This window comes from Trachurus trachurus, assembly GCF_905171665.1.
Source record: "Trachurus trachurus genome assembly, chromosome: 22".
NCBI classification, from domain to species: domain Eukaryota; kingdom Metazoa; phylum Chordata; class Actinopteri; order Carangiformes; family Carangidae; genus Trachurus; species Trachurus trachurus.
The window spans coordinates 14351284-14377389 of record NC_139907.1 but is presented as its reverse complement, the minus strand read 5'-3'; the positions used below and the strand labels follow the sequence as shown (position 1 = coordinate 14377389).

The 26106-nt window shown below is 40.2% G+C and overlaps 1 protein-coding gene across 1 annotated transcript; it reads left to right on the top strand.

Annotated features, from left to right (window-relative positions):
- begain (brain-enriched guanylate kinase-associated) lies at positions 1 to 24158 on the top strand (the record flags this gene model as incomplete). The annotated part of the gene is made up of 6 exons (XM_083998256.1): positions 1 to 71; positions 3447 to 3608; positions 5378 to 5444; positions 16733 to 16840; positions 19221 to 19304; positions 22620 to 24158. 6 exons carry the CDS (start codon positions 1 to 3, stop codon positions 24156 to 24158), a joined length of 2031 nt encoding a protein of 676 aa, XP_083854382.1.
- Positions 24159 to 26106: the final 1948 nt, after the last annotated feature.

Genomic DNA, 26106 nt, shown 5'->3' with positions numbered 1-26106 from the left:
ATGAAAAAGATATATATTGGTAAAACTGCCCTCAAAACCCAGAGAAATGGTTGCAAACATCAGAAAAGAAGGTAAGACGAGTCTGTCTTATTGGGGGATTCATTTAATTCATTTTGACTAATGGAAATGGATTCTCATTGGGAGGTCATGACCATTAAAAAGCCATTAAATAATGTGACATGTATTCATTCTCATCATTCCTCCTTCATATATCCTGAGCATGTATCAGCTGACATCTTCATCAATCAAAGTTAACATTGCACTGAATTTTAAACGGCAACAGTCTTACACCTGGACGCCTCTGAATGCCAACAATAAAAAATGGGTAACACAACATAATACAGGCCACGTCTTAGTGCGTACGTACCGTTCACTTACCACCTACTTTACACTATGTTCCACAGACAGATCCCAATCACGGGAGTTCTACTTTCCCGGACTTCCAGTGTAACTTTCTCCAGTCTCACAGCATAACTCGCGGCCACTTACTGTGTAGGCTAATTCACTAGATTTAAGGTGTAACTTCCTAATCATTTTAAGTATATTGAAGGAAGTACTGTACAATATAAATAAATGCTTTTGCTCATGGCAGTTGTAATGTGACAGTCATTTTTTTGTAAGTATCAACAGGTAAGCTTTGCTAAATTATGTTTTGTTTTGTACTTGTGTATGTACTTGAATATGTTGAGAAATGGGTACATATTATGGAAATTGTCTCATAACAGGCTGGCTGGTATACAAAGCAAACTTACTGTACCTCTCTCCAATGCACATCTATGGAAGTAGGTGAAACACAAACAATACATAATGTAATAATAGAGTTATAAAATGTTTTTATTATTGAATTACACAGAAACCACATAGCAGGTGCTTTTTTCTCATTCATACTTTGTAAATACAGTAATGTAATTAGTGAGCAAGGAGAGCCTACTTTCCCTGGAAGTACAGCCTAACAATGGGGAACTGGGCTGGATTATGAAGTCTGCTCTGTTCTCCCCTCCTTAATGTGTAGTTACACTGGAAGACCAGGCAAAGTGACCTAAGTGGACGGGAGGTACACACTAAGACGCAGCCTAGTTATACTGCAAGAAGCAGGAAAATATGTGCGGGAAATGGAACTTGGTGTAAAGTAGGTGGTACAGTAAGTGAACGGTACGTACGTACTACAGTAAGATGCGGGCAGTATTACGTATGTAGTGTTACCAAAAACTGTAATAGCCTGCCTAAAAAAAAATAAAAAAAATCAATGCTTGTGTTCTCAGATTTAATTAAACCGACATTACACACTGATAAGAGCCCAGAGCAATTTTCACATGTACTTACAATCACTCTGGCTCTTTGCCATGTGGTTTTACAACATCACTTGCAGCTGTTAGACAGCAGAGCATGGCAAGCCATCTTAACATTTAAAAGCCAGACTGGATATGTGTTGCAGATATCTGTAATTCAGTTTTGCCTAGTCAAAAAGAACATTTCAGACATCCACAACTACATTCTTCCTATAGGACAAATAACATCGCTTTTGCCATTCATGTGTATGGGGTTTGTCATCACAGATATCTACAATTCAGTAGCAGATATCCGCTATGTGAATTATGGCCATCTGTAACTGAATTACGACTAGTAGTAATACCAGTTTGAGATATCTACAATTTGATTCTGACTAGTCATAATACCAGTTCAAGATATCTTTAATTCACCTCAATTAAAGATATCTACATGCCCCTTTTCAGATATCTTAAATTAAGTTTTAAATAGGCGAAATTGGATCGTAGGTATCTGTAACTCGAATTATGACTAGTCAAAATGACGTTCTATCTATCTATCTATCTATCTATCTATCTATCTATCTATCTATCTATCTATCTATCTATCTATCTATCTATCTATCTATCTATCTATCTATCTATCTATCTATCGATCGTGTCTTGGTTTACAGTAAATCTGTTCCTACTTCAAGTCTTTATGCTAACATGTCCTGATTTCAACTAGCTAGACCTTTGTGGCAACCAACTAAGCTAAGCTGAGCTAAACTAGTAACAAACTCCCTGAAAACAGCTGCAAAGTTCACTAACTAACACAATCAGTTTATTATTTGTTTAAACCTTTACGTAAACTGGACACCTATACTATATTTCGATGCCCAGGACTATGCTCTGCACAATGTTGTTTTTGCTGACATATAGCCTTGTTTAAACACTGAAATGTTTCCTCCAGCTCTGTACTTGTTGCTCAGAAATGAGAGAGGTGTCAACTCTTGTTATCTAATCCTCAGCAAGTGTATCCCAAAAACAAAACATGGTGTGTTCTTCTTCAATTTATTTATTTGTTTATTTGATCTTCCCTTTGTCCTGCTTTGGCACGGTTGACCACACTTATGGGCTTTTTCTTTGCTCGGGTAGCCTATGCAGATTACTTCTATGCTTCATTTATGCTTAATTAGTGAAGATCTTAAAACCAATTGCCTAAACATTATGTTACTTCATTGGTTCCCACATGTATTGGCACAACAGAGTCGGAGTCTGTCTGCGGACACCATTTTCTCCTCCTTTAGTGCCAGCTTTCTAATTGAGGCTCTGGGCCGAGGTGAACTTGGAGGTGCTCTCATTGTGCCTGCTGGATGGCAGCGCTGAGCCGTCGAATCTCTCTGTGAGCCAAGTTTCCATCAGTTTGGCAAAATGCTAAATCCCTCTGAGCGTCCACACACTGCCCTTGCTCCCTGCCTCTAGTCTTTCATTACCACATCCATTCCTTCAGTCAAGCCTGTGTTTTCATCCCATCCATGTTCAAACCTGCATCAAACAGGCAACCAAAATATTGCTCTCCACCTGACATGTTGTTGTGTTGTGGTTGACGGTTTTGGTGTCGGAACTGCGGTATTCATGCACACTCTCTCTCGTTATTCTTTGCTCTTTCACCCTGTTTTTAAAGCTTGCTCAAACACAAAGTCATTTTATATTTTCACCTTTTCTTCAATGAATCACCTGTGGTCTGTGTCTGGGGGCAGACATCCTTTCCCTTTTCTTTCGGAGATTTGATAAGGAAGGTTGTGTGTAGGGGAATTCACCATTACACCGATGGGAGCTCCTTTCCCAGCCATGCTCCCTCCCTGTGAATGGGAAATGATTAGTATTCCTCCCCCATCCATCTCCTCCTCCCCACTGGCCTCCCTGCCTTCCCCCTGCCTGGGAACTCTCTCACTCCAAACTAAATTACACTCCAGCAGCACTTCATCCCTTTCCCTCCCTCTCACACACAAACACATGCACACTTACTTACTCGGTGGCCTGCTCTGCTCAGATCTGTCTTTGTTTTCTCCCTTCCCCTCTCTCTCTGCTCGGCTCTAAGAGTCTGACAAACTTTGACACCAGTGAATGTACATCATCGTTGTGCGTGCCTATCTTCTGGGAATCCCGTTCACTAATCTCTCTCTGCCATTTGTTCAGCTCTTTCCACGACCACAAGGATGACCTCCGCAAGCGCCTGTCCTACACCAGCCACAAATTAGAGATGGTGGAGACGGAGTTCGACTCTACTCGGCAGTACCTGGAGACCGAGCTGCGCCGGGCCCAGGAGGAACTGGAGAAATTTACTGAGAAACTACGCAGGTGTGGTGTGGTGTGGTGATGTTGCACAGATTATCAGCCATGTAACTCTCACACCATAGGTGAACTGTAACCTCTTAACCCCAACCATAACCCCTTTCTAAGTAAAACAACTCTTTTTGTCTTTAATCCTAACTATGATCTATCCCTCACATTCACTGTGTGTTGTACTTACAGTAATCACATCTAGTTTTCCATTGTTACCGTCTTTCTTTAAAACTAACCATATTACCATATATATATAGTTTATTTTTAAACAAACAACAACATCGAACTAACAACTTAGTATCAGTCTCATTAGCGACCATTTTGACTGAATGACCTGACCTAATTTTTAGCACCAGCTGGCATGTGGTTCCAGGATTGAATGGGCATCAGTGTACTAGTGTTTATAGATGTAACTTGAATGGTGGTGGATTAGATATACCCAATCATTTACATATACAGTAAACAAGCTGAATAGTGTGTGGGAGGTTCTGCTGCATTTCAATCCATAATCACAACCAGCCTCCGAAAAATACAGCATCATTATTTCACTGCATGGGAAGGATTGAGTGTATGACAGTACACTTTTAAAATGAAAGTACTGTTCTGGTGATAGCTGTGAAATCTTTTGGATAAGTCTTAATTTATTATTTGAATGAAGGTAGGGTATAGGCTACTGTAGCTTAGTAACAGATATGACATGGCCCCTGAGCTATACGTTTTAATTTAGTAAGGAGATTATTGACAAATACTGCGAACCTTCTGGTCAGACGGAACAGAGCGTTCTCTGTGGCCATGGTATAAATAAATGTGATAAATATGCTGTTTATATAGAAGTGAAACTCCAGAAACTTGGAAAGGAGACAGTATGTACCATGTTATTTTAACCATTTGAGTGATTGAGCCTGTTGTTTGACAGTTAGTGCTGCCTGACTGACTCATCTTAGAGACGGAGCTCCTCTTAAATCAGTAGCAGCTCTCAGTATTGCCTCTCATAATGCCTGGTCTCTCTCTATGCCAATCAGTGAACCACTCACTCCCAGCACCACTCCTTCATTTCCATTTACACTCTGTCTTTACCTTCTTAAATCTCTTTCAGCTCTTTGTTTTACGACTCGTCTGTCTCCATTGGCCACGCTCCTCGCATTGGACTGGTTAATGGAGTCATAAACGCTGCTTCATCAACACTCTCTTAGGCCCACGAGCTAATGTGAAAATGTGACACTGAACACTGAACACCAGACAAATAGACGGTTACTAATGCATTCAAAGTTTGCCAAAGAGCACGAGCGACAGGAGAAATGAAAGCAGAGGAAAATAGGAGGACGTTTTGAAGGAACACAAAAGCAAGAGGAAGTATTTTAAATGAAAAAGACACACAAAAAAGCTTTAAAAGCTGCAGAGTCAGTGCTACATGTCTGCTTCTGCATGTTTACTGATTTCTTATAATGAAATATTTAAGGATTAAAACTTTTCTTTATGATCACATAATATTTTTTCCCTCACTATCTCATGCTGTGGCACTTAAACATATCATCAACCCCTTGAAAAAAAACTGTAGCAGATTTTTATCCTGAGTGAGTTTCAAATCTGAGTCACTATTTAAAATGTCCTGCAAATCCCCAGCAAGATTTTCTGTGAGCACCCTGATCTAGTAATTTATTTATTCCTCCATCTGAGTTTATGTGGAGATTACCGCTGCTTATTAAGGCTTATGGCCAGTAAAACACTCTTTAGTCATCATATGTTGTGATTTTACATTTTTCTCCTCTCCTCTGTTCTTTTAGGATCCAGAGTAGCTATGCAGCCCTGCAGAGGATCAACCAGGATTTGGAGGACAAGATGCACAGGACGGTAAGAGACTCCTGCTGCGTTGTTTGCAGTTTTAATCGCTGGAACTAATATATCAGTGGCAAACACAAATCTTATTGGGTGTGATGATATAATCCAAATATCTTGTTCTAAAGTAAAGACATTGTACAAAGAAGCAACCAAAACAACCTTGAGAAGATTTTATATGGCAATACAAAGGAAATATAATACAGTAGTACCGGTATTATATAAGAGATCTGATTTTATAATGTTTCTCATAAGTTTTCACTTGGTACTGGAGATATAGAGACTACATATGTGCATTTAAATTACATTTTACATTACCATTTACTTTTTTACTTTTTTACCTTACTGTTCCTTTATCTTAGCTATGACTTTGAATTGAGGGCAACACAATATTTTTCTGTTGTGGTGTTACTATTTTTACAACAATATCTGATGTTACTACTTCATGGTAGGTGTTACATATTTAAACCTCTCTCTCTACGAGCATTTTCTGCTATGGTTGTTGATATTAGCAACAAGTACAGATTCCTAATGGTGTATGTACCACAGGGTTCTTACAGTACCAAGACTTTTATAAAAGATATACTGTAGAGGTGTTGTGAACTTATCCACTCACTGATACCACTTGCAAACACATGCACACACATAATACACACACAGCCTAACGGCTTGTGACCTTGAGCTGGACCTCGAATCATTTATTCAAGAACATGAAGCCCTGTAGTTACTAGGAAACCATTACTTTGAATTGGCTTTCATATGAAACTCTTCTTCTTTCCCTCTCTGATTACACCAGTTGTTAAACAAGGACAGCCAAGAAAAAAGTTGTCTTGGGAGCAACGGTTTCCTGGTCTCTGCACTTTGTAATCCCAACAATTTATTATGTTTTCAGTTAAATCTCAGAAATACAAGCTGCAAGAAAACACCTACAGTATGGCCCACAATAAGTGCAGTAGAGTTTGTTAGTTCTTGAAGTAGTTTTTGCTCATTGAAAATACCCTTTTAAAATTTCTCCTCTCTTAGTTTAATGATAAGTTTATTGTACGTTAAAAGTTACATCCATCAGTTTTAGTATGCATTTAGTGTATGAGTTTGGAGGATGGTTCGAAAAACTACAAACCTCATGAGTCCCAGCCTCTATAATACATAATATACTTAATGTGTATTATCTGGAAAATATATATGCAAACATTCACTAACTTCCTACAATCTATACTCTTACAATACAAAATCCTCTCATTGTAACTTCAGCATGAATACGTTTTCAATTTTTTATGGTTATGTTTATGCACTCACAGCACTAAGGCTGTTGTACTGGTTAAATATTGAACACAGCAACAGTGACTTGAAGTATGAGACATGTTCCCCTTGTTGACATTAAGCCAAATCACGATCCCCTAACATTAACCAAAGTGCTTTTGGTTCTGAAACCAAACAGCCTTTGGTATGAACACAATGTCTAGGACACAGAGTTACAGTTTCTATCACAGTTACTCATCCTTTGTACTGATGATTAAACCAATTGAGTTTTTTCTAAACGTACCAACTGTCAATCACAAACAATAGCGCTGCATGTACCCACTTTACATTGGAGATGCTCACTGCAGATAGACAAAGGAATCTGCCAAATGAGTGTAGTGTAATGTGATCACCACCCACACAGTCAAACATAATTTCATTACTATATTGTATTGAGCATGCTGAAAGGTCTCGGCCTCCATTGAAAGGGAAGATAACTGGAACAGTGCCAGAATGGAGTTTAAAGCTGAGGAACAGATAGAAATACAAAATATCAATAACCACTCAAGCTTCAGATCCTCAGATACAGTGATCATAATAAATGGCGTGATGATAAACTATGGTCTCCTACATGCCAGAAGATTTAAGAGCGATGATGACATTTACTCCCTGTGTTTTCTCTCCCCCTCTGTCTCTCATCTAAGAGATGAGAACTCTCGCTATAATCTATCTGAACACACCTGTTTAGCTGCACAACCACTCTCGTCTCTCGCAAAGCAATTACATGATCAAAGACAGGGAGCGCAATCAATGTCCAAAGTAATTGGTCTTTTCTGTGATGCAACCCTGTTAGGAAACGATTATAGCTAACTGCTGTTCTGGTCACCTCAGCAGCAGCTGTCCAATCACTTCAGGTTGAGAGGTTCCCACAGAGTTTTACCTGCTTGCCGCCTCAGCTTTCGGACTCATCAGCCAGAACCAGAGCAGAAGATGAGCACATACCACAGCAAGGTCCATCCTTATGACTTACACTACAGTATCTTGATTAAAGTGGATCGTAATCTCATCAGAAGTTTGATCCACGGGGCTTGTCTGCCCAACACACACACACACACACACTGAGGAAATTACACTGTGTGAAGTTATTAGAGAACCACCAGCCAGTTGCTACAATATTGACCCACAGTGAGCTAAATAGTGTAAACACTTAAAGTTGTAAAATGTGAAATATAATCTGTTGAGTTGTGTAGTTACATTATTCCAAATGTTTCCAGCAATTTACAAACCAATCAAGGTAACAGTCCGTTTAATTTGGTCGCCTGCCAGTGGTGCGATATCCCCTCTACACATGCATCAGCATTTCACAACACAAATAGTGTGCTCATTATTTAAAGAGGTGGTGATATAGTGGAACCTATGCCTCATCACAGACCTGCAGTCCGTGTTTTCTTTTTCAATCTTTCCCTGGGTTTGATTTTGACCGTTAACTCTAGTAAAACATTACGGGAACCATCACAAACTCCTGAAGGTGAAAGTTTTAGGGCTAAATAACTGAGAGGTATGAGACAGTAATGATGATAAACAATCACAATCCACACTCACACCACACAAGCAAAAAACATTACTGTAAAATCAATTAATCACTTAGTTATTATATAACTTGAATGACCCATAAAAGATACGACTGCTGCGAGTGCCTATATTTTTTATTTGTGGCAGATAATGGGGATTTTCTGGATGGATATTTCTGTGAACTCCTGCATGTGGGAGCAGCAGTGAGGCATGAAAATTGCAATAAGTCAACCTTGACATGAAACACAGTAGTGTACGTTCAAACAAAAGCCATATACAACACCATCCATCTTGCAGTATTTGCAGCCCATCAATTATTACATTCCATTGTGAACCGTCTTGCTTTGCCATACCCTGACACCCTACAGTACAGCGTCTTCCCTCATACAACAGACACACACACACATGAATATATTCTACTCATGCGAAACTGTTGGCTTTTCAAAGGGATTGTCTATGTAGCAGAGAACCTCAGTGAAGCAAATCAGTCTATGGCTAGAGACAGTATAGAAGTTTTTTTTTTTTTTTTTTTTTACAGGCAGCCCTCATTGGGATTGCCATTTCTTTTGATGTCCTGTCATGCAATGGCATTTCAAGGGGGGATGGGGAGGTATGTTCCTTTGTAGAAGACAGCCCAGGCAAGCAAGCAGTGACAAAGGCAGCTCCAATCAAATCAGACACATAATTAAAAGTTCTGAGAGGCCTGAACTAGCAAGTTCAACTGGATAAAAAAAAAGAAGAAGCAAAGAATCAAACTATTTCATAAAGAGCAAAGCAAGAGATTAACGCCTAGGAGAACTGACAAGATGCACGTTTTGATGACACTGGAGTAGCTGCAGTCAGTGTGGATCTGATGTGTAGATAAACTGTGCTGCAGAGGAAACTGTTTGCATGGATGACATTGTGCATTATCTGTATTTCACCGTGCTGAAATATTGCTTTGGCAGTGAAAGTGATGGACTGGTTATAGATTGGTGTCTCTGAAACTTTTTAAGGCAGAGTTCAAATTAATCTTTGAGCTAATTCCAAGGCAGTGTTGATTCAAGCAGAAAAGACATATTTGCATACAATTGTTAGTCAGGTAGCTGTTTTATCAGTGGTGCCTAAAATATACCATGAAGACTGCATAAGAATGAATTGACAGATTGGGACTGAAATACCGATAATGTGAGATACAGTTTCTATTAATATAATAATGCCATAATTTGTTAATAGAATATGGGTTATTTTCCTCCTCTAGTGTCCATCTTGATACACTAGTTGTGGAGTTGTGAAGGAGCTGTCCATGGTGCTGAAAGCCATTGTTTCTATTAATCCCAGAGTGAGTGTTTGGCAGGGTCAGTGAACTAACAGCCACCCTGGAACGGCCAGGAAATCAAGGTCTTACTCAGTGACTGTGTTGCTAATAAGAATAATTTCCACTTCAGCTGTCCCCACTTACGCAGTCCCACCGCACATCACTTTATTTGTAATCTTATATCGGCTTTAATGAAAAATCAGAGGGTAAGATCAAACTTTATACATTAAGCCTCTCTTAATGAATGTAGATGCTTAAGAAAAGTAGTAACTAATATGAGAGATGGTCATGTGACAAGTCACAGAGGTATTAAACAATGTAATGTTATAGCCCAGAGTAAGTCATGTTATATTGGTACTGGTACTGAAAGCTAACAATCTAATAGCTTGATTAAATTCAGTTTCATAATGTAATTTGAGTAACTTGTTTTCAAGTGTTTTTTTTCTATTCATATTCTAATCATATAGATAACATGTATGATTAAAAACCATAAGAGAAAATGATGACAACAATGTACTGTATGTACTGTAATAATGATTCAAAAGGAACTAAGGAACAAAGTAATTATAAGTCTGTTAAAACATGAAGAAAACACTGAGGCTCATTTATTCCTCCAGAGCCTCTGGGGAAACATGAAGTGGATTTTTAAAGTTCCCTACTTGACTATTGATCAGAATAAATAAGCTATTTTAAGACCTGTGATGGGAATTTGTCATTATTTTTTCTGATTTAGACTGAAATTGCTTCTCAATTTAATGATTGGTCAATAGGATAATCAATAGTGAAATATGAGTGCTCGTTGCAGCCCTCCTCCCTGTTTCCCCCTGAGTAGCTGCTTGGATTATACCTTGGTTCTTGGGATGCAGCTCAGTTCTATTCAGATTTATGGAATCTATCACCTGTCATAATCCATCTGAATTATTTATGTTTATTTATGAAAGAGAGGCTCAGTCTTATCTCTGGGGCTTCTGATCAGATCTTTCTTAGCCTCAGTCTCCATAAAAGACGCATTAGGATAATCAATATTATTTGATCCTGGATCAATGCATTTTAGCTGCTCGGTTTATCATGCACTGGCCATGACAGAACAGTAATTGTCTGTGCTGCTGATCTAAATCTAAAGCAGGGGAGTATAAAAGTAAGGAGTGTTTGGTTGGTGACACTGAACAGAGTCGTCATAGAAACCCGAGACAGGGAGGCATTTATTGTCGTTTTGAAGTCGCCGATTCCCCAAAGAATAACCAAATAACAAATAACGGCTTCTTCATCTCTGTTTACCAGTGTGAAAGGTGTGGATGAATAACAGCCCTGGTGGTAAGTGAGAGACATGTGTGAGGCGTGTGAAGCCTTTTGTGTCTTCTTGTGTTCCTTTGTATAGGCAGTGTGTACCACTGAGTGTACCATTGTATAAGTGTTGAGCAGCAACAAGGCCTGACTGCAGTGCACTAATTAATGCCATTAATAATACAGTTGTTAATCATAACTCCTCAGTGAAAAGTGCAAATTATACACAGGAGAGCAGCTCCTGCACAGTGAAACCAGGCAGATGTAAACACACATAATTATTACCTCCTGATTCTCTCTGGTGCTGAAAAGGAGCTTATAATATTATTATAGAATAATAAAAAGAAACACTAAACCCGGTGTCAAAGATTTCAGTGTTTTCTGCCAATACACAAATCCCATATCTTAGCTGATACATTTAGTTCATGTTGTTCAGTACAGAGATATGAAATTAGTTTTGAGATCAATATTCCTAACTTTTGATTTATTCTTGGTCATTTACTTACACTAAAATGTTAGTGATGATTATTCTCATGATATTCTACATTTTTTCTTATTGTCAACAAACCTATATGAAAAGATAAAAACCAACAATAAACTCCTACCACGTATTGACTGTGCAGCCAATTCCCTATACGGCTTATTCCTCTGTCCTATTGTTGTCCAAAAACTATTATAAACACGTTAATGAGCCACGCCGTTGCACAGGGGTGGAATGATAATGAAGCTGGACATTGTGGTTTGTTCTGAGTCAATCCCACACTCAATAGAGCAGCAACTGTGTAATAATCCGCAGCTAAAAATAGTCCCCCCGACAAAATGCTGTATTTACATCTGTATTTTGGTAACATTTGCTAAATACTGCGATGTCCTGCTGGTGTGGAAAAAAAATATAGAGCTATTTGTAAAAGTGGAGCTATCTATTTATGAGCCATTTTTAAACATTCACATTTTCAATAGAGCCCAGTGGATATTGGACGAAATAGCACAAACAGGATGGGTTTAGGTGTTTTATTAGGTTGAGAATAAGAATAATAACAGCATTATCTTTTATAAGTTAATGGCAAACAGAAACAATTTTAAGTCCACAGTGGCTTATATTTTTTTGCCTTCAAGGTTTGATTCCCCAATAAAAGCACCTCTTATCATCCGCAAAGCACTATCACATCACCAAGGAGAGAAGGATCCACCCAGTCTGTACTCACACCTGCATCATCTGCTACAACAACGCAGACCATAAGAAATAAGAAGCTTAATTAGGTGGAGTAGACGTTCATCATGATGGATTACCCACTGTATCTCAGGCCAGGTTTATGCTTCTGTGGTTGTTGAGTTGAACCACTGCACTGAAGACGACAGGACAATGGTGATGTGTTTGTAAAATGATCCAATTTCATCTTTTCATTTCTATCAGTCATAAACTGAGGCTTATTTATGGCAGTAAACATTGTTAGGCTTACACTAGAGCTCCACATGGACACTATAATCACTTGTGTCTGCCTGGTGTTTTCTCCCACCTGCAATGTGCCCACTGACAGACTGCTTGGGGTCTCCTCCACTCTGAAAACTTTTGGACAGATATGAAACTATCTTTCTTCAGGGGTGGCTTGTATCTTTTGTGCCTTGATTTGGAAAATCTAATTCATTTCTTTTCTGTTCTTTTTTTTTCTCCCCCCGAAAATAAGACCGTATTTAACTGGAGTGGAGTTTTCTGTTCTTGTCCGTGAACCAACTTTTCAGTAATTGCACCACATGGGATTTAGCCTTCATTTGTTGTCCAGCGTAGAGGCAGGAGAATAAAAACAAAATGAGGGTGTCTAAGAAAAACTGACTTATTTTTCATTTTTTATACACTGTGCACTTGATTCAAAAAATCTCCACGATCAATAACTGAACCAAGCTCTACAAGTTTATTTATTTATTTTTGTTTTTTCTGTCCGTTAAGCACTGGGATTGAATCACAATGAAGTGTCTGCTGAGATAGGATTTAAATATGTCCACACTGTTCAGTTCTTAGGGGACACTTGGAAGGTCAAAAGACAAAAAGCAGCAGCAGTAAGTCTCAAGAAACAATATCCCTTCTCCTCCTCCTGCTGCATTGGGTCAATTTCCTTAAGATATGATAGTCAGAATTTGCATATTAATTTTCCTTGATGCTGTTCTTTTATATGTGTGGTACCAAATGATAAGGACGTCTTGGTGACAGCCTGTGTATCCAACACAGTGTGACGGGAGGAGATAGCAAAAAATCAGTGTGCAAAGCTGTAATTCCTCCGATGGATCATAATGCTGTTATTAACATCACACTTCCCCTCACTCTCCAAAATACAGCACCAGATCATGTTCATCATATCAAGCCTATTATACAGGTTTCTCTCTGCTCATGTTCAGTCTGCAGGTAGAAAGTTTGGCATCTGATCACACACAAAAGGAATAATGTTTTGTTATAATTAAAACATAAGTCTGAAACCATGATTACGGAAAAGATTACACCTTTTTAAAATGTACAACACTGTCTTATTGCACACTGCACATACAGTCACCCCAAGTCTAAACATGAGAAGAATCAGATATTAAGGTTTAATGGTCTGTGTGAGTACTCTAGTCTAGGATTGAGGTAATGAAGGAAAAAGACACTGTTGTGCTTGTAAGTGTGGGGAGAAAAGTCGATACAGCACAGTGTCATGATATTTTGTGTGGCAATATTGCATCAATAAATACTGTATGTGTCAAGTTTTTTTAAGTTTTTCTTTTTGGACCTAATTTACAGTTGCGAAAAAGTGATCACAAGGTATCCCATTATGTTATTAGAATACTTAAACTAATGCAATAATATCGTATTGTAACTTAAATATTGTGGTATCGTAACATTTACAGCTCATCTTAATTGTATTTGAGTAATTTACTAAAGGTGCTGAATACCACTTCTGCCATTCTGTATTTATTACACAACCTATTTATTCAAGATCAAATCAATACTCATCACCTTATTTTTCTGTGGATTATGTTTAATGATACCCTAATGAGTAGCTTTACTCTCATCCATCATCTGAGCCAGAGGGTCAGAGGATACAAGTTACTCTTGTATTTAGAAGGCATCCGACCAAAACAGCAAGGCACTGAACCACAACGCTTTCATGCATGTTACTGTAACATCTGAGTGAGAAATTGTCTTTGATGTGATAAAACACCACGCTAACAAAGACAAAACAAGGAGCAATTATACATTTGAGCTTTAAAAAGCCCAGATGTGGTCACCCGCACAGTCAGCATTGGAGAAATATGAATAGAATTCAGAGTAATGAGCTGGAGAAAGAGCGAATGCCACAGAGCTGCATGCCTCGACAGCTGATTAATGAGACCATAACAGGATTGGATTTGAATATCAATGCTGGCCTATTGCTTAAACTGACATTAATTGCCACCTATTAGATTGGCTCCGTACCCCTGTATTTCAAAACAATCACTGCCATTGAGAGATTAGAAGAGAGAAGGGTGGGAGGCCAAGTGAATGCTCAGAGCTGTATCATTTGTCAGCTGATGCTGTGGTAGGTTTTACAATTACTACTGTGTGTGTGTGCGTGTGCGTGTGCGTGTGCGTGTGCGTGTGTGTGTGTGTGTGTGATTGAGTGAGCGAGGGAGAAAGAGGAAGAGAAATAGAAAACTCTTTCTGAGACAACAGAATCCATTTCTGGCCCCCCAAGGCTGCATTTTTAACTGCAGCTCAACGATATTAAAAAATAAAATGTTGGGCAGAATTAACAAACTAATTATTTAAATAATCTCAAATCAAGGTTTGCTTAAAGCAGAAGTGAGTGGTCCAGTCGTTTTCGCTAATGCTGCGTTCCAGGCAGGCTTTTGAAATCGTAAATTACAGCTTCAAGTCACAACTTACGACTTTGTAGCGTTCCAGGCAACCCACTCGTGTTTTTCCGACCTGTTTTACCGGTGAAAGTCACTATAACGGCCACTCGTAACTTCCGACCGGTGAACTCGTACCAGATCGAACTGGTACGACTTCACGCTCGGAAAAATATGAGTTTCCTTGAACGCACCATAACAGTCCTCGTCCCTACGTCGCCACATTCACGGCGTCCCTTGGCTGCACACACAGCCCTGCATGCCGTTCTCTCTCCTCATTGGATAAAAACTGTAGGATACGATAAATGTTTTCTCCTCGACTCAGAGCAGAGCAGAGTGACTGACAGACCCGTGTTTCGGTCCAAACACTCTATGTAAGTGATTGCTGTCGGAAGATATAACTATTTAAGACTTATATTAACACAAATATATCACTTACTTCTGCTTTAATTATTCTAGGGGGTTTCATCAGGAGACTGTGTTTGCTGCTCCATTACTATGAATTGCAAATGAATCTGAGATTGTCTGTTTATCATGGAAAACATCTCATGTCAAATCACTTTTTATGTCTTTCTTGTGTCCAAAGAGTGAATTTAACTAAAAAAAAAAATGTCTCAGTGTAAAATATTCGAGGAGGAATAATTTGTTCCAGGAATATGGAAACATATTTCTCATTTAAAGAGGACACAAGTTGAACTGTTTTACCGCGTTATTGTAATTCAAAAATTCAGATCCTGCTGTGGTAAATACTGCAGTATCATTTTAACACCCTACCAGCCAAACGCTGTTAAGAAAAGCATGAAGACTGCAGTTATGGTTAATAAAACAGTAAATGTTAATTGCAGGTTTATGATGAAATGTGATGAAACATGGAAGTCAGATGTGCTACAAACAGCTCCTCAGAGTGCACAGGACTTCCTCCACTGGCACTGGATGTACATTATGTCTCATACATTTCAAAGAATAAAGAAATTAAAAATGTACTGTATCATTAGGGCAGTGCTGGTCCATGGTCCATGGTGTCATTAAAGTTAATGAAAAGGGATCGGCAAGCACGCTCACAGGTTAAAGAAGTCGATGGGTGCATGGCTCAAAAAAGCATAAAAAGAGTAGAAAGGCCCGGACTCTCAAAATGTCCTTTTGGTGTTTTAATAAAGCAGGTGGCGAGGTACAAACGTTTCAACAGCAATAGTCTTCCTCAGTGTACAAAGAACCAGGAAATGCTTGGCGTTTAAATGCTGTCAGCTAATTATCACTTTCGCTTTTCAAATTAAAGTTAATTTAAAGGTTAAAAAAAAAGAAAAGTTTATCCCAAGTGTGGCCAGCTCATCCAATGACCATCTGTTTACTAGGCTTTATGGCATATTGGACATTGTATCATTAGTTTCATGTGTACAAGTAGAACAAGTAGAACTTTTTTTGGCTGACGATATTGGATGAAATGTTGGGGACATCGAGATGAACTGCAGGACAGTCTGGTCAACAGTTCGAGATAAATGTGTTGAGAGACACAGAGCCGGAGCAGTCAGCCGGCAGACATCAGCATCATTAGGCTCAGCTGTTAGTGGGTCTAAAATGTCACTCCAGCGCAGTCATTTTGCATTTCTTTGACAGTAATCACTAAAAATGGAACAAGTGTTTCATTTGTCTTTCTCAACATCTTGCTCCCTCCCCTCTTTATTTCTCTCTCTCTCCGCCTATTCCTCCTCTTTCTCTTACTCCCGGAGTAATTGATATGATATGAACTCTGGCAAGTGTAATCTTCTTTTAATTAAGACCTGCTGCTGGCGCCGACGTCAGACTGATAGTAACTCACCAACCCTCTCCTCTCATTTTTCCTCCCCTCCTCTATCATCTTATTTTTCCTCTATTGCTCCTCCAACTCTTGCTCCCTCATCTTTCTCTTGTTATCTCAACACTCAACTCTTTTCCTCTAACCCTGCACTCTTATCATCTACACTGTCTATACCACTGTCATCCCTTTGTTTTCTTTTTTTCTCCCTTCTGCAATTCCTCCTCTCCCCTGTCGATTCTTTCTCTTTTACTGCAGTCCCAGCACCATGAAGAGGAAAAGAGAGCCCTCAGCCGGGAGATCATCGTCCTCAACAACCACCTCATGGAGGCGAAGATTACCATTAATAAACTCAGAGAAGACAATGTGAGTGCTCAAGGCTGCACAGTGCCGACATCCCTGTCAGCAGTGTGAAATAACCTAAAGTACTTTTCCTTTTTTATATATATATAAAATGATATTTCTCCTGCAGGCTCACAAATTAAGCAGTAACCTGTGGCATCCAGGGCCACAGGGATGTACGTAGGTCCCTGGGGCAGTAGCTCTTCTTGTTTGGTCAGTGATCCAGCCTTGTTAGTACCTGAAACAACACTCGGTTAGCAAGAATGAAATGACAACTTGTCCAAAATCTGCTTGTACTGATGGAAACACCTCCTGTCCCACTGACAGCAGTCTCGCTGAATCTGCTGTCACTAAAAGATGTCTTATATCCACTGTTTTCTGTGACATCCTGGATATTTGAGCCAGAGCAGATAGAGGAATTAACTCCAAACCGCTGGGTGTTTTAGAGTGATTATCCTGAAATCAATGGGCATCCTCAGGGCTGCCAGAAGTTGGAGTGGGGGGCCATGAGGATCTGAGCTCAGGGGCATGTGGCAATCTGCTGCCTCACTTTCTTTGATGTGATTTTACTGATATTTCTCCAGGTTAGGTTAGATTTTCTCTCCTTGGTCCATGGCGGCTTTTAGCTCCTCTGAGCTGTAGCCTATAGAGTATTTTTTGACAATCCACCCCAGATCCGTGCAGGCTGATTGGAGTCAGGGTTCATTTTGAGTGGGTGCAGAATTTGTCCCTTCAGAGCCAGGAGTGAGGCAAGCACATCCTCTGGAGAGCGAGCTCTGAATTTGCTGCTTGTAAAAATGGAAAAAGCAACTCACCTCTCATGTGTGTCAACGGTGAGTCCTGATGGGAAAAGCAAATATGTCATATTAAATCAACAGTAAGACATTTTTATTACTCTTATATGATGGATGGATGGATTACTGAACAGACTAAGCAGGCACAGACTTTGGTTGCAAAGGAATAACAGACACCCTGGGTCAGAGCCCTTGTTTTAGGTGTTTTGATGGAAAGTCAAATGACAACAAAAATGAGCACAAAGTCCAAAATGAACAGCAAAATGATAACAAAGTACGATAAACAAACACAAACAGGCTCAAAATAACACAAAAGGACCAAAACAGCATAAAGGACACAAAGAAAAAAGCTGCGTCATTTCTAGTCATTTTTGTGTTTTGTTTTTTTCATTTTGAATCATGCTCCCATGTAGGAGAAGTGGGGGCCGCTCTGTGCAGGGGCCCATTGTCAATGCATGCGTTACTAGTATACTGCACAGATTCCAGGTTTATACAACACTAGTAGAAATTGTCATGCATTACTGTACATCAGGACCTCACCTCAGACCTCAGAGAAACAGTCTCACCACACCACTGATGTTAACGAAGACATCACTGAGGTCTATTCGAACCATCCACAAAACTACAGGGAGCCCGAATGTCCCCTGGTGACTGAATGAAAAGAAATAAAGCGATTCAAAAGGCAGTCACTGTTAACTGGTGGTGGTTGGGGGGTTGAAACTGTCAAAGAGGAGGCTTTGATGTGAGAGGAATCATTGTCAAGAGGAGGCTACAGTGCAGAAAGAACTGACCTTTATAAGCGGACAGATTTAACAGAGGAGGTGCATGGAGAGAAAGGAAACCAGCAAACCACCCACACAAACACATGGTTGCATAGCAAACAAAGGTAAACAACTAAATGGAGCTGCTGCTGTGCCAGCAGACCACCCTCAATCTGCTCTGAAATTTAACTACAAATCTGAAAACCATTCATTATGGAAAGAAAGCGCAGAGAAAGGGATAAATAATGCCGCACTCGCTGCCTATACTGGAGGGTGGAGATAAGTGGATGCACAACTCCAATAAAATTAGCACAGACTGTAGTGGGCTGATAGAAGATACATTACAAATTAAAAAGTTTAGTGGTGTTGTTAAGAGCGTCCAAACCACTGGTGAACCACCCAGAGAAACAATAAAGCCAAGGTGAAAAATACATGTTCAGTCATGAAACTCCTCCAGCTTCAGTGGATGAAATTGTACTTTTCAACACAGCACCCAATCAATGAAATGCTCAATCAAGTACCAGTGTACTAAGGCAATTTCAAATTAATCGCAAGAAATATTCCCTGTATACATTTATAAATTACATAATAGGCCTAATTAAACAATTGTTGCACCAGCTCTTCCATGTTGATAGTTTTGTTCTATCATTAATTTAGAATTAACTCATAAATAGTAAATTGATATATTTTACATTTAGATGGATTACTGTGTATTAGTCTGTGTTACTATAGCTCATTAGTGTACAGATTGTTCAATTCCCCTGTGTCAAAAGCTTATTTATACCATCAGGCTGCCAGAATTCAAAGCACGGATTGAGTGATTTAAGAAAATCTTTCTGCCTCTTTCAGGACCTGTACAGGAAAGACTGCAACCTGGCAGCCCAGCTGCTGCAGTGCTCCAAGTCTCACTACAGAGCACACAAGATGTCTGAGGTGAGCTCACCAGCTCTGCTGCTGCTACAACTGCATCAATGTGTCAAGTCGGATCTCTGCTGCAGCAAAAAGAAAGAAAGAAAGAAAGAAAGAAAGTCTCCTGACCGTGAGAGATAAAATCAATTCAAAACAGTTCCAATGAGAAACTCTTAATGTTTCAAATAGTGAGGGGTGATATTGAATTGTTTGTGTTTTACCCCTTGTATAGAAGCAGAGGGCTGAAAATGATCAATATGTATCAGCTTGATTAGAGTTGTAGTGACTATAAAGCACTGAGGTTAGCTTTATAAGTGTTAACAGCATATGAGCAAGGTATAAGTATTGATACTGGTGCCTATGAGACACCTTCCTTTGTGGTAAAAAAAAAACCAAAACCAAAACAAACATGTTTTTGATCAATTTCTGTAATTTAAGAGAAATAGATTATAGCCTGTATTAGAAAAGTTGTGTCACTGAAATCAGGAATAACAATATATCTGATGGCGGAACATTCAAAACATAGTTTGAGTACTTGTCTTTCAATACTGGACACTGAAAACCCATTTTGGTTGATGCTCAAAATGTGTTTTGGTTCAATATAACCCATCAATGGCTCAGCACATCATCGCCAGAATTTTATTCTTGACTATTTGGAAATGGCTTTTAAAGAGCTTGTTGGACCATATTATTCACAAATAAGTATAACTTAACCATTGGGTAAAATATCAACAAATAATACAAAATGGGGTGGTGTGCACTTTGGGGAAACTCAGTATCACTAAAATCCCGGCTACAGTATAGTCCAGGGTTTAATCAATAAAACACCACTATTAAAAGATTCTATTCATCACTGAGCCTAATGAAATTGAAATGCTCTCTGAATTATTCCTGTAATGGAGAGATGTTCCCTATGTGGTGTCGGCACACCATTAAAAGCCTTGGTGAGTGGTTCTCACAATAAGACGCAGTCAGACTGATGAAGGTCTGCTGTCTGAAGTGTCCTCTGTCTGTCTCCTGCCTGGGCAGAACAAGTAAATGAATGAATGAATGAATGAATGAATGAATGAATGAATGAATGGGGCTGTCCTGAGATAACACCTGACACACAGAGAAAATCTTTAAAATGGGGCTGATAATTAATTAGTGCTGGAAACAGATACATTTGACAACATTAAATTGTCAATGATGGGATAAATAAAACAGGACAACAGTGATATCAGTGATTAGGTTCTCTGCTTCTCCTGTAATTGATTATAATTAAGTAAACAGAGTAATGGGCATGAGAGCAAAAGAAATGGGTGTAAACCACACTAGGTAAAAGCAAGTCTATACAACTTTGATTCAATATAAACTGATGCAGTTATGCTTCTTATACAGACACAACTATCTTGTATTTTCTAACACTAGCCACCAAAACCCAGGAATCATTAGTTCTCTACAATAATTATAAATGAGTATCGTATTCGTATCTGACTAGTTCTCCCCTACAGCTGTAAAACAATGCTGCTCTTCTATTCCTATGTCTTGAACTCATCAGTGGATGAGGATGTCACTGATTGGGACACGTACTGTGGCTTCAGCCTCAATTACTTTTTAGCATCTCAGCCATTGCGTGCATAATTAAGACGAGTCATCTGGAAATATTGAATTAATAAAGCTAGAGATCAAGTTTTTTAAATTAATTAATTTGTCAAACTTCACCTTCTTAGCTGCCTGATAAATATTTGCAATATTTGTCTTTTCAAACGATAAAATCGTTGGCTGGAAATTATAAGTCACTTATGTTTACTTCTGTGTGAAATTGAAGATCAACTGTTTGGAGAATTACAGTAAATTTCTGTTCATGAATCCGCCATGTAATCATCAACAGAAATGTAATCAGGCATCAGTAACTGAGTGGGTGTGCTTTCTTGGTAATGAACTGAACTAATTTTTAAGAGAAAGAACCAATTGTTTTCTCTGTCTGACATCACGTAGTCTCACGGTAAATACAAATGGATATAACATGTGAAATCTTTTTAAATGTGGAGGATTTGGGAAATGATTTTACAGTGAAACACTAAATGCCAGTTTCATCATAAACCATTAAAACCACCAATGTCAATGAGATACTGTATGTAGACGTGTCTGCTGTCACATGGACTACCACTGCAGAACTGTGTGACTGTTAATTAAAAATTGCCTCATATAGCAGCTATTCCTGAGCTAGCTTACTTGGAGCACACTGCATATTATCTCGTACCCCCCTCCAGCCTCACCTACTTTCCATCTCTGGTCCCTCTGGGGAAGCAGCGGCTGCTAAAAATAGCCTCGACTTAAAAGATGCAGGTTATTTTATGCCTAGGCGAGCTGCTATTTCTTAACAAAGCCAAGTCAGTATTTTATCTTTTTTTTTTCTATTCCCAGCTGGAGACCCAGAGCACTGGTTTAATTTGAATCTAAGCTGTTCCCTGTGGAACTGATATGTGTTTGATGGTAGACAGAAGAAAGAGACACTGAGAGAAAAGGAGAGGGAGAGAGAGAGAGAGGGAATGAGGGCTTTTTGGTTGAGGAGGCAGTGAAGCAAGAAGAGAAAGATGAAAGGATAAAGAAAGGGAACAGAGACGAGAGAACTCAGTGTGGCAGGAACAGCTCCTACTGACCCTGACCAGCTTTAATAGGCACAAAGACCTGGTCTGTAATTGACGGGAACAGTTTTTTCATACACGAGTCAATCGGATAGATAATGTGTGACAGTGACAGGAAGAGAGGGGAAGGGGGGGTAGAGAAAGAGAAACTGAGAAAAGATAGAATAGTGGTAAGAGAACATTTGAAAAAACACACATCTTAAGTTAACTTGATATGTGAACAACTTACTTATATCACCATTTGTTTTTATTGAATGATAAATCTGAGATTAGTAACCAACAGAAGAAAGTAGTTGAAATAAGGTAAATACTGTTGTGTAGGGGACAAAGCAAATAAATAAACTTTCTGACAAGTTCATTAGTGGGGCCGAGCTGGGCAACTCCCCTGAGATACATCAACTTGTCTGGACTGTGTGGGCTTTGAGATAAATGTATTAGTGAAGTACAGGCTGAAGTCCATGAGGAAATGCTCTTAAATTACCTCTAGTGCAGGCACAGAAAGAATAAAATATGTTTGGGGAAGAGATTCATGTTGATTGCATAAATAATTAAGAAAAAGCTGTTGAGGAATTCTACAATTTTTGCAGCTTTATTGGCGTAATCTGCAGACTGGCTCACTCAGCAGGCACCACTGTCAACAAAACAAGTCTGTGTAGGTTTTAGCTTTAATTTCTCATCTTCATTTTTCTTTTGTCTATTTATCTTCAAGCTGCCGTTGGATTTCCAGGAACGCCTCAGTTCCCACATGGAGAAACATCGGGGCAGTGGAGCCACCATGGCAATGTGCCACTCCAATTACTCCGACGCCGTGCCCACGTCCGTAATTGCCAAGGTCCTGGAGAAGCCGGAACCAGGAAGCAGTTGCCCTGTAACGCGATCGCCAAGTCCGCAGCCGCAGGATGGGGACTTTCTGGCGGGAACAGGGAGCACTGATCACCTGAATCGCCGCATTTCGTATAAGACATCTGACCTGTATTGCAGCGATACGGCCCTCTACTGCCCCGAACGATGGCAAGACACAGAGCGCAGGCAGAGCGTCGATCTCCACGGCACTGCGCTCCTTCAACTGCACGCCCAGATCTCCACAGACAGCAACCCGGATGAGGAGGCCTACCACTCTGGAAGTTTCTCCCACCACGAGCCTCCATCCTCCTTCCACCACCATGACGAGTTTGGCACCGGTAGCCTCCCTGCTTCCAGTTCCTACTCCAGCTTCAGCCTGGCATCAGATGAGAAGGGAGGAGTTAGTGCCGGCTGTGGACGCACTGCCAGTAGCACCTTATCCTCTTCCCACCAGGGGCTCTACATGGACTGGCGGGATGGCGGCAGTGGGGACTATGAGCGCAAAAGCATGTCTTCGTATGAAAAAGACAGCCCAGGCTTCCCTAAGTCCCACAGCATCCAGCACATGGTGACCTCCAGGAGTCCACAGAAGGGCAGCTCACCAGCATACACACGGACAGCTTCATGCTTCAGTGAACCGTACCACTCCAGCACCCCTCGCCTGGCCTCTTCTCACAGTATGGGGTCCACAACTGGACTGGGCCAGGCTCGAGGCGGAGATCTGGACAGCCGAGGCGACGCGCAGGTCTCTGAGGACGACCTGAGCAACCGTTGGAGACAGCTCAGCGTGGAGGACATCAACACCTTCTCATCTTCCTATCGTAACATCCCGGGGCGAGTCTCTCCGTACAGTTTCTCCGAGCGCCACTTCGCCATGGGCCCCTCCAGTAAGGTCAAGGGGTCGCTCTACAGCAGCTTCCAAGAAGGAGATGACGTCTTCCATAGCCGCATGTTGGACCAGTGCTTCGCCGTGGGTCCCACTTCGCCCAGTCGTAGCCCCAAACCTATGGAGCGTCACAAGCAGGAGAAAAGCTCCGTGCTGTACAGGGCCAAGGACGACAGTCAGGACTCGGAGTGCAGTCTGTTCCTCTCAGGGAGCTCTAAAGACAAGGAGAGCAGCGGGGGAGCGACGGCAGCGAGCAGCGCCAAGAAGGACTATGTAAACCTGAGTGCAGACAGCTCAGCCGAGTCCTTACATCACAGCTCCCTGGAGGCCTCGAGTCTTCAACACTACCCGAGCCCCCGGCCGATCGTCCGGCCTCGCCCGAGCTCCAGCTCCGCTCTCAACATCGGCCCTGCCCTCCCAAAGAAGACCTCTCCAAGATACCAAAAATTTGGCAGCACGGGACTGACGAGGAAGGACAGTTTGACCAAGGCACAGCTGTACGGTACGCTGCTGAACTGACCGGAGAAAGAGAGCTTCTCATTTTATGCATGATGATGACGATGCTGATGCTGATGATGATGATTCCTAACTTACTGTACTGTACTGTATGTCTCTCTGCAGCAAACATACGTTGGTGTGATTGGGTATTGGGATGTTGCTGTTTTATGTATCTCTTAGCCAAGGCACGTTTCATGCAGTCTGCAACACCTTTTCTATTGTGTGTCATGATTCAGTGTAGCTACCTGAGACCAGCTCTTCAGTGTGTTTTTGTTTGAGTGATGATGGTAATTAGAGTCACTGGGATGAAACCCACTCCCTGAGAAATTCAGCACAGACCCATGAACATACTGTGCTTTTTGCTTTTTTTTGGGTGTTGAGTAAACCAGCAAAAGACCATTAACTCCTGCTTTAATAAATTCAGTACAGATAATAGACTAAAGCGTGTGTAATGGAGTGACAATAATTACTCAATGTTTGGGAGAGGTTTACCATTATGTACAGTGGGCCCTGCTAAGTGCAAGCTCTTTAAAAAGGTTTATCCATTCTCTATTTTCTGTTAAAGAAAATGCATGCTGCATAAGGCACATAAATTGAACGTTAAAACACAGTTCCAGCTAAATTGTTTCTCGTAGGGACATTATTTGTAAGCACCACCTAATAGAAGCAACATGTTTCATAAATATTCTTAAATTGGATGCATAAGGGATATAAAAAACAATTCCGGATACTAGACCACACTTGTTATTTAGGGAGTTAAAAACCCCTGTTTTTTTGTATAGTAGAAAGTAAGAAATGTACAAATAAAACAATTTAAACATTCAGTAGAAATGATTACACATGAATTAAAAGAGTAATAGAGAAGATTAAGATGAGCTTCTAGATTTTTAGCATTTACTCAGCTGGAATTTTTATTATTTTTATATCAAAACGAGATGAAGTCTGAGACTGAACTGCACAGTAGTCAACGTTATTCCAGGACACTTGTGAAATTGCCTTAATCCTGTTCAGTGGACTGAATGGTCTCCTTTACAGCATCCAACAACTGTGTACATAGTCTATATCTGCCGTATTTACTTACTGTCACTGTATGTATACACTAGCGCTACTGTTACTACACACAGCGTCTGTTCTTCCCGTCAGATAACACACACATGGCCAGTTTCACGGAGGAAGTTTAACTCTGTTCTTGGACCGGAGATATTTTTCAATGGAGATCTCCATTTAAAATGTGTTTTAGTTATAGATCACGAGGCTTAATCCCCGTTTAGAAATCCAGCACAAGCAACCGAATCTCTACCCCGTCTGCTCAACGCTGTTGGCACCAGTTACACAAACCAAAACAAAACAAAAGTTCTGGTTGTTCTAGTTTTCAGCAGATTAATTGGAAAACTCTGCAGGCCACTCTGCTGGCAGATCTGCAATGTGTGCACAAAAAAAGGAGGATAGGAAAGTTAACTGAACAGGTTGTAAGAAACAAAGCTGATTAAAGATAAAATGTACAGTCAGTGTGTTGTTTTTAAACCAGCATGCTAAATTAGGCTATTTAGAGAAAGCACTGTGAGAATAAACAAAGAGTGTGTGTGTGTATATATATACATACATACATAGAAAGTGGCAAAGACATGCTGTCCTGTTCCTTTATGTTAAATTACCAGTTGCAGAGAGGCTGCCCTGCTGCTCCACAATCACGCTACCACTTGCTGATGCTACTAGTATAGTTGGGGGTGAAAGTACAATGCTCCGATCTCTGTGTGTCCTTTTGGCATGGTGGATCTTGAAGGAGTTCTTCCTGCCTGTGTAGCTCTATAGATCTGAGGGGAGTGACGACATAGATACGGTAAATAACGGGAACTCAGCTTTGCCCTCGAGTAGTCATGCATAGATTTTTTTTCTTTTCTTTTTTTAAGAAGGCCATGCTTCTACCTCTCCCATTCCTGCAGATCTGGGAACTGGCTTAAGGCTGTTT